The sequence below is a fragment of the Pygocentrus nattereri genome, chromosome 2 (genome assembly GCF_015220715.1).
Source record: "Pygocentrus nattereri isolate fPygNat1 chromosome 2, fPygNat1.pri, whole genome shotgun sequence".
Classification (NCBI taxonomy): domain Eukaryota; kingdom Metazoa; phylum Chordata; class Actinopteri; order Characiformes; family Serrasalmidae; genus Pygocentrus; species Pygocentrus nattereri.
Window position 1 is genome coordinate 8,283,138 of NC_051212.1, and position 13,651 is coordinate 8,296,788.

Genomic DNA, 13,651 nt, shown 5'->3' on the forward strand with positions numbered 1-13,651 from the left:
AGAGATTCATCACTTTGTTAAGAAGCTGAAAGTACGAGTGCTTCTGCACGTAACCTCTCAGTGGTTCCCCCTGACGCTCTATGAGAGTTTCTCCTTTTGAGTTCTGGGGCCATATTACAGAAAATTCTTATCTTTTTGTCTTAAGATCTGACTGGTCAAGATAAAACAGAAGCAAATCTTATATTAATTTAAGAATCACATTTTATCTTACAGCATCTTTTCTTATCTTAAGTTAGGATGTCTTAACTTACTCAACTGAAGTTGACAATTAACCGTCGTGTCTTTTACCTGAGCAACGAACCCCGGAAAGCAAGAGGATAGTGAACCACTGTCGGCCCTCTGATGGCAAATCTGGTGGTCCACTGCCGTTTTGCTCAGTGTTTTCTGGGCGGTCCAAAATTCCACTTATCATCACTCATTTTCATCATATCATTTTCCCTCATGATTTACTGTTTTTTCCTTCCTCCTTTTTTTTAGTTATACTTAATAAATTAGTCTAGTAAATCACTGTAATCCATCACAGAGCCAGTAATGACATTTTCTGTGAAATCATTTTATATCCGGCCTAGAATTGATTTTTTTCCCCTTGTTTGTTTATAATATTTGTTCATTTTATTAAGTTTATTTTTTAAAATAAAAGTTTTTATTCAATTAAAATTTTTTGGGGAGATTAAAAACAAGTTAGAACTTGTATGACAGTAAACTGGGTGGGCCGAGAGTGGACCAGCAGTGGCAAACTGGTCAGTGGGATACAGATCAGAAGGGGACCTTATCAAGCCAGCTTGCTATCTGGGATGCGCACAGCTGCAATGTAAATACGTAATCAAGTTAGTTAGTCAGACAGTTACCTTTAGCTACTGTTAGTGGTGTAAAGATCGTTAAAAATAAAACTAAAGTGCAATAAACTGAAAGTTAAGAATATAGTGTCAGCGTTTCATGTTGTTTATCGGAGCGTCGCTGCTCCACAGTTTCAGTTTCATTTCCCAAACGCTTTAGCCGAGCGCACTAACGTTATTTCTCCTAATAAACAGGCACCTCTTCTGCTCTGTCTCCTCATTATTCACCTCCATCACTGTAATATTTTATCATTAACATTAACACACGAAGGTAATATGAGGGGACGGAGGAGCCAAAGCACTGTTTTCAAGAGTCAAAGCATCGTTTTCACTGTAGACAAATGTAGCATCATTATGCTGGTTATAGTGAACTAAGCTGCCTGTCACTGCATAAAACAATAGAAACGGATGATTAAAACAGAAGTGAAGACGCTCTGGACTTTATCTGAAAGTTCAGAAAATATTTAGGATATTTTGGCAACTTAGGATGTGTCTGTAATACAGTTTTCTTTTCCGGGAATAAGTTGCAATTATAGACTTGAGAACTGTTGTTCTGTGATAGCGTCTTAACTGAAGTTGCCATGACAACAAAGCAGATATGATCTCAGATTTAAGAATTTTCTGTAATGTGGCCCCAAGGACCTGTCAGTGGTTCTTCTTCATGCTTTTAGAGAGTTTTTCCATTTTGAGTCTTGGTTTCTCCCATGTGTTTGTCCTCATGCTCTTTACGAGCTTTTCCTTTTCGATTCTTGGTTCTCCTCAGTGGTTCTTGCTCATGTTCTTAGGAAGCTTTTCTTGACGGTGTCTTTATCAGCGATGCAAATTAGCCGAAATAGCGCAGAAATATGCAGAAATAGAAAATATTCAAACGCACACAAGCATATATGAAATATACAGTTAAATACAATACAACACAATGCAAGTCTTATGAAGGAAGGCAAGCCAATACACCTTCACTCATTGTCCATTTTATCAACCAAAACACTTTTGGAGTGCCTCTGAAGCCAAACGCATAATAAAGGATTTAATTCTTTCCCGTCTTCTAGATGATGCATGCTCATATTTTCAGGTAAAGTGGTGCGATGTTTTATTAAGAGCAGCTCCTGAAGTTTTAAATCACGTTTACTTCACGTCTCCTTCTGTGAGTTTATTGGCTGGTTGCAAAGCAGAAATCTGATTACTGTCTGACTCCTGTAGACCCAGAGCTCTTCCCCACTGAGGCAGGTACTATTTGGGTGGTGGATCATTCTCCAAAACTATTCTCAAAAACTCCAGCAGCCACTCGTACCAGCACAACACACACTAACACACCACCACCACATCAGTGTTACTGCAGTGCTGAGAATGATCCACCACCCAAATAGTACCTGCTCTGTGAGGGTCCATGGGGGTCCTGATCACTGAAGAACAGAGTAACAGAGTATCAGAGAAACAGATGGACTACAGTCTGTAACTATAGAACTACAAAGAGCAGCTATACAGTAAGTGGAGCTGATAAAGTGGACAGTGAGCGTAGAAACAAGGAGGTGGTCACAATGTTATGCCTGACCGGTGTAAGTGTTATGTTATAGTTATAGTTGGTAGAAAACTCTGATTTTAACTTTGAATCCTAAAACTCGTTTTTTTCTCTCAGGTTTTGTTTGGTTTTTTAGAACCGAGCTCCTCTAGTTGCGAATGAGGATTCTCACTGACAGAGATCAAACCAGATAAGAGCTGAATGAGGAATACAAAGCTGTAGAAATCACATGAAGGGTGTACACGGGGAGCGGAGGGTGTGCAGATCCACAAAGCTGCTAAAGATTTCAAACATGGATGGTTTTTTTGTCCTGTTTCCAGACAAAAGGCTCACGTGACTTCAAGTTTGAGTCTTACAGCTCGTACACACAGTTTGTTGAGGAAACTATGAGAGCCACTCTGTCCAAGACCAGCGTCTCCTTCGGCATCTCTTTGGGAGTATTCTCCTTCAGCTTCGACTACAATGATGAGCAGTACAAGAAGTCTGTGAAGAAGCTTCGTCGGTTTTCCGGAACGGTAGGAGTACACGACTGATGAGGGGAAAGGGAATAGAGGGGTGAATGACCTTATAATGAAGAAATAAATACAATACACAGTGGTGGAGATAAAGACCAGATGGCCATGATGAGCACAACAAAAATGTAGCCAATTTATTTATTACTGACTTATGTACCACCAGTGAACCTAGACGAGTCTGCTGTGGGAAGAAAAACCTCGTATCTGCTGTTTTTGTCGATTTTCAGTTTTTGACATCGATTGTCGGCCTTTATATTGTCTCGACACTTCATGATGAATGGACCAAAAGAAATGCCCCAAAACGGCTCGGAAACTATTCGGGTTCCATTGACTTACATTAGAAGTAAAGTGTGTTTTTTCCTTTTCCTGTAAAGTTACCGTTTTAGAGATGCGAGGTTTTCTTCTGACAGCAGCGACATGTAGTGTTGATGATGAGGGCCAAATAGTGGAAAGTCTGAAATAATGTGTTTTCTTTGGGGGACAGTTTTCCTCACAGCACCCTCCATGCACCTCTCCACCTTGAACGGAATGTTAAAAACATATTTATGACGATAAAACAGCGTCTCAGACATCAGGCAGTGAACTCATAACCATCTCGTGTAGGAGCTTCCTGTGAGGGAGCTTTTAGAGGCGGACGTCTGGTTCCTATCACCACCACTGTGAACAAGTTTCTGTAGAACAGAGCGTTTCACACCAAACCAGTCTGAATGACTCTGTTTATATCTCAGCAATTCACGTTAATCTTAACCATTAAATTATACAGAAATTATCCAAAAAATATTTAGATATTCTCACATAACCAACATGTCGTTGGCCAGTCTGGACACGTTTGGCGTCTGACGTTTGCTTCATTAGTTCAGCACTTGAACTACAAGGTTAATGTAGCTAACAAGCAATGGATCACCAATAAGCAATGGGCAGTTTTTTAAACATATTATTGATATTTTTTATAAATATATGTAACTGCTTATAGAATCAGACTCTTTTCTTGGGATGCGATGCTTGTATATATGTGAAAAACATATAAAAAATATATTTTTATCAAGTAAAAAGTTTGACTTTTTGTGCAATGGAGAGCTAAAGTTATTGCTACCATTCGGCTGTTTAGAGTTGTATACAAAAGTTTTAGCACCCCTGGTCAAAAGACTTGTTGTTGTTGATTTTCGAAGTGTAAATACCTAAGTGAACGCATCCTCATCCCCTACAAAGAACACACTTCTGCACGTTTTAGGGCTGTTTACTTACTGAATTTAACATAAAATGTGACCTGTGACAAAGTTATTTGTTTTTAGTTCAATGAGTTAAACAGAAATAATGCAGAGAAAATTCAGTTTACAAGTTTCTTCCCTGTAGATCAGTAACTTATTTTCACAAATCAACAGAACACGTCGTTTGACCGGGGTCCAATCCAACTGTGTTCCGAGCAGCACCAATTGAAGAGTTGCATTCAAGTCCATATTAAGTATAAAAACAGAAAGAGTGCAAAGTCTACTGCAAACTACAGTTCAGTTCCTCCGTCCTGCTCTGCTGTCTGTGCCCTCTGCAGGACAGCCAGTTCATCCATGCCCACTCTCAGATCGAGCTGGCGCGCTATGCTCTAAAGACAGAAGGCCTGATGCTGCACCCAGAATTTCTGTCCCGCCTGCGTGCTCTGCCGCTGGAGTACACGTACGGAGAGTACCGCCAGCTCTATAACGACTACGGCACCCATTACATTACTGAGGCTACGCTCGGGGGAGACTTCGATTACACCCTCATCGTCAACAAGCAGGAGCTGAAAAAATCTGGTGAGAGCAAAACAACCAATTCACGTCTTCCACTTCATGAGCTGTGCCCACGTCATGTGGTCAGCAACCCAAATATAAAGAAAGCCAGTTTGTCCTTTCAGCAACAATCGAACTACCTTGGGAGCCTCAACATGTGTGCTAATGCCTAGTAGAGGCTAAAGAAATGTAATATAAAAGAAATTTATACTTGCTTTGCTCTGCTTTAAGCTTTAGCTCAGCGGTAGCTGCTTTTCTCGCATCTCAGGCAGGAAACTTTTTCACAAAAGAAGAACAGTTTCTTGTAAAATGTCTCAAATATCAACTTTTTACGAGGCTGAAGTTGCTTCTCATTCGCCGGCTTCTTGTTCGAATTTTCACGTTCCGCCTTAAATGGTGCCTGAGGTGTTAGAATGTAACCGCTGTACCATTTAAGGTGGAACGGAGGAATTCAAACAAGAAGCTGGCAAATTGAAAAACTGACACCCCCCCCCCACACACACACCCCCACACCTTTCTTGAAGAAGCCCAGCTAGTGGCCCTAGTGGAGTTTGAGACCTCTGGCCTAGAGGATGACCACCACAAACTGTGCATCAGCAGATGAGCTACAGTCCATAAATGCCCACGCAAGAGATGTGTTTCCGATAAAGTGGCCAGGTAGTGAATGTCAGAGTGTTTTATGTTGGATTGTCCTTAAGAACATGGGCTCCCAAGCTTTACATCTCTTGACCTTCACAAACGACCAGAAAAGCTTACAGGGTCTACTAGGAGAACGATCTGACCATTTTTCTGACTCACCAAATGAAATAGCTGATCTTGTTTGGCAGCTACCGAGTGCTGGACGCGAGGCCGAAGAGGGCAAAGCTGCAAACAGAGTACTGACTCAGTTCAATAGGTTTTCTTTATTTGGGTTTTTTCTTGGTTGAGATACAGTGGCCTCTTTCCATGTAGATGGTCCAGCCTCAGGATCTTCCCTTTTGACAGAACTTTTAACCATTTATCCATAATCCAATTGAAAAGAGACAAATTTTACATTGACTTGCATTGAAAATATAAGCATAACTAGCTGGCATTCTGTCAGAACGGCCAATAGGCTCAATGTAAATACAGATTATTTTTGCTAATTAAAAACAATATGTGGCATTTCTTCAAATACGTGTGATTAAATGTCTATGTTGTAACGAACTTTGAGAGTTACACAAAAAACTGATAGCCAACAGCCCCCTAGCAGTGCCACCACAGCCAACTGGGGGGCCGCGGTTCACGTGTTGATATGCGCTGCTTTAGAAGATCTCGAGCAGTGGTACCCAGTCTTGGTCCCGGAGATCTACCACCTTGGTAAGTTCAGATCCAGCTCCCCAAGGCTCCAATTTTCAGAAGCTCCTGAAGCTTCATTACCTGGACCAGGTGTGTTATATTAGGGGTGGGGCTAGATGCTGCAGGGTGGTAGATGTCCAGGACCAGGTTTGGGCAGCCCAGATATTCTTTCTTCTCTCTTGATGTGCGAGCGTGTTTGTGTTCTGTGCTTATACAGGTTACAGTCTGGATGATGTTAAGCGTTGTACGGACATGGGATTTAAACTTGGGGTGGTCATCAAAGGAGTGCCTGTGTCTGTAGGGATGTCATCGGGAGACTGCTCCGGTCTGCTGAAGGAGTTTGGAGGTGAGGTGCCTGTGCATAAATACATGCTTCACTGTTGACCTGATTCAGATCGAAATAAAGGGTGTTCTTAAGTACGATGGGTTTTCTTTCAAAAAGCTTTTGTGTTGTTCAGTTTCTATTGTTCGCATTATGCAAATCATTTTCTATGTAATGCTAATTTTCCCTACATTGTGACAGACATCAGGCAGCATATGTAGAACCATTTCCTGTGGTAACGTAACGTGAGGGAGGTTTTAGAGGCGTCAAACTCTTTGGACGACTATCCCCACTGCTGTGAACGATCCAGACTCTGCCAGTTTCTCTAAAACAGAGACACCCAACCACTCTGAATGACTTGGGTTACATCTCAGCTTGGGCTGGGCGATAAAATAAGGACAGTAATTATCGCAATATAACTTTCTTTGAAAGAAATCTAAAAAATGTTTGATTAATGTTCGATACAGTAGAACATTCTCACACTTCCGCCATCTAGCGACAGCACTGGCGGCATTCTCAAATGCAAGACTGTACACTGTTGTCACCATGAGAGGGCGCACTTGTGAGTTTTTGATAAATTGGGTTGCCAGTTATTCTTTGGCGGCTGTTTAGATACACACACACACACACACACCCCCCCACACACACACACAAGCATATATATCTTTTCTGGGAAAGTGGAGCTAAGTGGTCAGCTGTCCGACCTTACCTGTATTTAATCGTACTAAGCTCAGATTGGCTTCTGGCTTTGCACGGTAAAACGTTCATGCAACCAGTTGCGTGTTGTGGCTTGCCTACAACGGTTTCTGTGCAACTCGATGGTTATATGAAGTCATTCAGAATCAAAGTTGCACGCAACACATTTGATTGTTCAACCAGATTATCAGCTTGAAGCTTTTATTTAGCTTTTTTATGACACAGTGTGCTGCTAGTCCTCATAAACAGCCACACAATAAATCATCTTTATTTTCCTGCTCATTGATGTGGTGAAATCAATGGCTCGAAAGTACGCCTGTCAACGTGATCACATGATGTCTTATTGCCATTTTGATTGACGCTTGCAACTGTTTTCAAATGTGCTTCAAATAAGTTGCAGGAGGCTTTACGAGTGTTAATAGGCTCACAGCCCTTTCTTTACTTTTGCCAGTGGTCGTTACAGAGTAGCTGAAGTATGATACCTCTGTCCAACAGTACACAGTGATGTCTCCTGGGTTTTGGAGCTTTTACTCCATATAAACACAGATTGTGTTTGCTGGTGTGGGCACGTTCCAGTTTCCTCCCTTTCAATGATGCACACAAAAACTACAGCAGTGCTGACAGCTCCCTCTTGTGGAGAATCAATAGTCTGCTGAATGCGAGTGAATCAGTGTAGTATGTTAATTACAAGCCATGTCCATGATGTGCTTTTCATAAAATAAATGAATTCTATGTCTTTCTTTCTTTTCTCATTTTATAAATGAGTTACAGCTACTAAACTTTGACTGTACTTTTACTCAGACTCGGAGGATCGGTCTTCAGTCCTGAGCGAGCACGTCGCCGTGGTGAGAGGGGGCGACAGTGAGACAATTTCCCGTTTGGCCGCAAAGGAACTTCCGAACCCAGACATCATGCAGCGGTGGGGGGACGCGGTTTACTACAACCCCGACTTCATCCGCACCAAGGTCAGAGCAACCAGGCATACGGGCAGATCCTCACTGTCCTCACAGCGCAAATTCACCTAAAACAACATTTCAGAAAAAATTGAATGTGCACATTTTTTTCTCTTATACCAAATATAGTCGATATATCGTTTGGATAAAGTCAGGAATCCAAAATGTCCTTCTTTAATTTTGCATTGGTGCTACTAATAAGTGATGCAGTCATGGCTGGACATGCCTGGTCACCAGCAAAAACAGTGGTTGCATGTTGAAATGTTTAAGATGATCCTTATTCATAGACATGCTTTGCTCTAAAATTGTTTTGATTATCTCCAAATTTCACCAGGACAGGGTGGGCAGCTTAGGCTTGACCTCAGCTGAGCGTGACGACCGTGTGGGAAGTATTAAGTGAAATTTACTTACATAGTCACTGAACTTGCAGCCGGCATCTTCAGTCCATTCAAGCTAAAGCAATACGTTGTCACTGATGGCAAAAGTCACTTTCCTAAAGAAGCAGTTATCCCAAGACGACGGGTTAGTTCAAATAGCTTGCTGTTTTTTAGGAAAATGGCCAATTGCTTGAATTATCAACAAATATATTTAAAACTGTAAGAAAACATCGACATTTTTAAAAACGTTGTGTTCTTTCACCATTTTAAAGAGTCTTTCCGCTTAACCGTGCAGCACCTCGGGCAAAAACCCCGTCTCCATAGACGAAAATTAAATAATAAAATGTATAAAAAGATTTTTTTGAAGGGTAACATGCCTATATATTCATAATAATGTGTTCATTTGGAATAAAACTGGAAAAATTGTTTTAAAATGTTTGAATGGTATTTAAACGACTATGCTGTAACTAAAAACATTCTTTATGATTTTTTTTAGCTTATTTTCATAAGCTCAGCAGCTGTCCTTCACATTGTGTGAAAAGTTCATAACAACTGGCTCCGAAATTGTTTCTAATACAATCGTTTTGCGTTATCTTACATTAGAAGTTAACCCCTTACACGGTCAGGGTCCGCCGGCAGGCCCGAAGCTTTATCACACACATCTATAACTCAAGAATAGTTCAGCCAGTTTGCTTTAAAGTCTCTGTGGACTGTTAGAAATAAAGGTACCATGCAGGTACATGATCATCAAGGTACATGATGAACCCTCAAAGGTGCAACAGCAGTTTTAAGGTCCAGCTGTGCTCCTTAAATAAGTTTTTCCCAGTGGAAAAGCAGACATTTGTAACTTTTTATAAACTAATGTTTTAAATCAGAACGTTAAAATAAAAGTCCTGGAGGCGAGGCGGGGGGTGTGGAGTCAGTACAGCTTAGAACAGGTTATTTCAGTGGATTATGGTTCAGTTATGTTCCCTGACTAAAGGCACTGAGATGGACCCCTGAGGGTCCCACCCCAGTGATAACAAGGGTACTGCCCCAGTGGCAGTGTCGTACCTTTTTCCTAAGAGTGTAGCTACTGAATAATAAGCCTGCGTGGAACCTTTTAGAAGGTTATAAGAACATTTTTTGCCTTCTCCTGTAAAGTTACCATTTTGGAGATGCTTGTTTTTCTTTGGACACTGACAACGATATGCTTGGTCACCTGGTATGGTCATGCTGGTCGACCAGCCAGCACCAGGCCAGCACTAGACCAGCATAAACCAGCTTAGACCGGCATGGCATGCATGCTAGTCTGTGCTGTTTTCTCCAGCAGGGATCTTATACGTCCCGATTTAGCACAGCGTGTCTAACTCATCACACACTTTCTTCAAAACGGGACGAAAAAGCTGAGGACCTCTCCGCTTTTGTCCAGTGTGTGACAGTCCAGATCTGCGGTTGTCACGGCGCTAATCGCTGCTGCTACTGTTAGCTATGCTAGCACATGTCTCTCCATTTTTGTAGAGAAGTCTTCATCTTGCAAAATAAGTCTGTCAGAGATTACTTAACAACCCCACAAAGCTTTGACGCCACCGTGTGGTGATGAAGGCGTGCAGTTAGCACAGTGCTAACTGCTGAGGTGCTGTTTACTTGTTCCATTAGCAATATTAGCCTCATAGCTACAGCGCAAAGGTATAGAAGCACCGCCGGGCATGTCTCGGCTGATAAGATCTGCCTTTGTAATGAGAGATAAGAGGTCAAATGTGCTAATTTGATGACTTTCGTGTTAGAACTTTCCAGCAACGCCTTTTCTTAGCCTAACAGCCTGTTGTGTCCAAGTGCCCCGTGGTTTAAGCTGGTTTGGTGCTGGTTTGGCTGGTCACCCAGCATGGCTATACTGGTTGACCAGCATAGCAGCAGCCAAAACAGAATATATCGCTGTTGTCGGAAGAAAACCTTGTATCTCCCAAATTAGAACTTTACAGGAGGAAGAAAAAACGTGCTGTAGTTTTAATGCAAGTCAATGGAACCAGACATCTTTCCTTGTCATTTTGGGCCGTTTCTTTTAGTCCGTTCATCATGAAATTTACAGACAATGTAAAGGGCAACGGGTCCTTTGAAATTATGTCAAAAACTGAAAAATGACGTGTATGTGCTGGTTTTGCTGGTGATTGGCCAAGCTGACATTAGTTATATCTGAAAGGAAGGACACATGCATGGAAACTAGGAGATCCACTGCTGTTAATTGCCTTTTTGTGCTGTGTTTCGGAGACGCGTTTAAGCAGTTTTCCTCTAATGAGCAGCTCTAAAGCTTCAGTTTTGTGTTTTGGGCTACAGTTGTCTCCGCTCTATGAGCTGGTGACCGCGCGAGACTTCATCTCTGCTAACATGCTGAAGAAGAACCTGCAGCGTGCGCTGGACACGTATCTGAAAGAGGGCAGCTCATGCCGCTGCACCCCCTGCCTAAACAACGGAGTGGCCGTCCTCAAAGGTCAGAGTCTAAAGTCCAGCGATGCTGACCGCCTACAGCTATGAGCGAGCGAGCGGGAAGAGCAGCGAACTCAAGAAGCACAAAGCTCTACTTGTTTAGTCTCAAGTAGAGTTATATGAGTAATAATAACTGAGTGTTTGTTTCATTTATACATATTTCACCTTTATAGAGGAATTAATTACCATTTAGTGATTATCCAATTATTCAAAACATTGAATCATTTCTTTCCTGCTTGTTTTACTTCATTCCTGTTTTAAGCACTTTGAGATTTTGTAAGTACATTTAAAAAGTGCTACGTGGGCCAGCCTACCAGATTGGTTCAAACTGTGGTTCCACTGTACAACGAAAAGTCCAGAGATAGCAACAAACAATGTATATACAAAAATATCATTCATATGGTATATCCCAAACACTAACCCCTAACATTGGTGACAGTAATATGTATAAATAAAGTAAGTATTAGCTACTTTAAGCATATTTACTGTTAAAATGTGTAAAAGAGAGACTGCATCGCTGTCATTTGTGAAGTAAATGTGTCTCAAAGTCTTGAAATCAGCAAGAAACGTTAAGAATTGTCACCACTGAAACACATTTTCTGCAATTTAATGAAACTTTTTTCTGTTCTAATGAAAAATATTATGATTTTATGTGTGAACGGTTCAAAGCTGTGATTGCTAGTCATGTACTGGGCAGTGTTTTTCGCTCAAAATGAGCTAAAATTGTCACTGCAGACACATTGGGTAATATTTTCTTAAAGTTATGTGTTATGAGTGTTTTGGTACAGAGAAATTAATAAATTAGTCAAATAAATAAATATACTTAATGTCTAGGCTCACTCAAAGCAAAAGGTCCAAGCCTGTTAAAAGTCTGCCATTGGTTTTGAGCTCTGAACTAATTTGGTAGAATGAACCACATCAGTAATGCTTTATTATAGGTTGATTATTATTATTATTATTATTATTATTATTCTTACTATAGAGCTGATTTTTGAGTGGTAAACTCAGCATTGAGGTTATTATGACGTTCTTTATTGTGTTCCTCAGGCAACAGATGTGAGTGTATCTGCCCTGCTGGCACTCGGGGAATAAGCTGTGAAATAACGATGAGAACAGGTTGGTCTTCATCCATGAGTCTTAACTGTCCTGCTGGTTCACGTCTCACTAGCTTGTCGCTTTATTTGACCTGTTTCTAGAAATGAAAAGTAGGGATGAAATCAGGAATAACTTTTAGTATATGCACATTACCGATCTACGCTCGATTGAATCTACACCAATCAGGCATAAGATTGTCTGACCACCTCCTTGTTTCTACGCTCATTGTCCATCTTATCAGCTCCACTTACTGTATAGCTGCACTTTGTAGTTCTACAGTTACAGACTGTAGTCCATCTGTTTCTCTGTTACCCCCTTTACCCTGTTCTTCAATGGTCAGGACCCCCATGGACCCTCACAGAGCAGGTACTATTTGGGTGGTGGATCATTCTCAGCACTGCAGTAACACTGACGTGGTGGTGGTGTGTTAGTGTGTGTTGTGCTGGTCTGAGTGGATCAGACACAGCAGTGCTGCTGGAGTTTTTAAACACCTCAGTGTCTCTGCTGGACTGAGAATAGTCCACCAACCAAAAACATCCAGCCAACAGCGTCCTGTGGGCAGCGTCCTGTGACCACTGATGACCAACACAAACTGTGCAGCAGCAGATGAGCTGTCGTCTCTGACTTTACATCTACAAGGTGGACCGAATAGGTAGGAGTGTCTAATAGAGTGGACAGTGAGTGGACACAGTGTTTAAAAACTCCAGCAGCACTGCTGTGTCTGATCCACTCAGACCAGCACAACACACACTAACACACCACCACCACGTCAGTGTTACTGCAGTGCTGAGAAGGATCCACCACCCAAATAGTACCTGCTCTGTGAGGGTCCATGGGGATCCTGACCACTGAAGAACAGGGTAACAAAGTATCAGAGAAACAGATGGACTACAGTCTGTAACTGTAGAACTACAGAGTGCAGCTATACAGTAAGTGGAGCTGATAAAGTGGACAGTGAGCGTAGAAACGAGGAGGTGGTCAGGATGTTGCGCCTGATCTGTATGTTTTTCATGTAACTGTAAAGATATTTGATCTGCTTATACCTAAATGCTTAGTAATTGACAAAATGACCGTCATTTCCAAAAGTGAACCTTTTAAATGTATGTATTATTATTTATTGTTTGTGTCGTCACGTCCTCGTTTGTTAGCTTTATGCGTTTTATTACACGCTTCTACGACCTAAGAATAGTGTGACCAGTTTGCACTGAAGTTCCTGTAGTTACTAAATAATAAGGCTTAATATGTTACTATGTCATTTTAAGGGCTTCAGCACTTAAAGGTGTATTTAACTGAGGAGTGCTGACCTCACAGCACTCACAGGGGACAGAATGAGTGGCCTTTTGCTTTATTTACAAATACATAAATAAAAACATTTTGAAAAAGCAGATGAGCATCTGTGTCGTTTGCTTTGTTCACCGTAGGAGTTGCAGTGGACGGTAGTTGGAGCTGCTGGTCCGATTGGACCTGCAGAGGTCAAACCAAGCGGCGGACACGTCAGTGCACCAATCCGGCGCCGCAGAACGGTGGAGTGCCGTGCCAGGGACTGAGCGAGGAGACGGCTGATTGTTTGTAACGATTGTCAGTCCTTCTATCAGCTTTTCAGTGAAGGCATGAAAGTTGTGTGGTTTGTAGAGGAGCAGCTTTTGAAGGACATGTTGAAGAACAGCATGTTGTGTGTTCACATACGGAGCGTCCACTGCTCCTGTTACTGACAAATAAACAAATAAAACGCTCAGCAACACAAACTTTGTGGTGTTTCATGTTGAATCATTGTGTGAATCTGCATGTCTTTTCTCTG

At 41.6% G+C, this 13,651-nt stretch overlaps 1 protein-coding gene across 1 annotated transcript in view; it reads left to right on the forward strand.

Moving 5' to 3' along the window:
* Positions 1-13,598, forward strand: part of LOC108441960 — a 126,246-nt gene extending 112,648 nt beyond the window's left edge. Inside the window, exons 20-26 of the mRNA XM_037533385.1 lie at positions 2,673-2,867; positions 4,414-4,654; positions 6,165-6,293; positions 7,767-7,930; positions 10,609-10,762; positions 11,806-11,874; positions 13,275-13,598. Coding sequence (XP_037389282.1) covers positions 2,673-2,867; positions 4,414-4,654; positions 6,165-6,293; positions 7,767-7,930; positions 10,609-10,762; positions 11,806-11,874; positions 13,275-13,426 — 1,104 coding nt within the window. The 3' untranslated portion in view covers positions 13,427-13,598. The remainder of the gene's footprint in view (positions 1-2,672; positions 2,868-4,413; positions 4,655-6,164; positions 6,294-7,766; positions 7,931-10,608; positions 10,763-11,805; positions 11,875-13,274) is intronic.
* Positions 13,599-13,651: the final 53 nt, after the last annotated feature.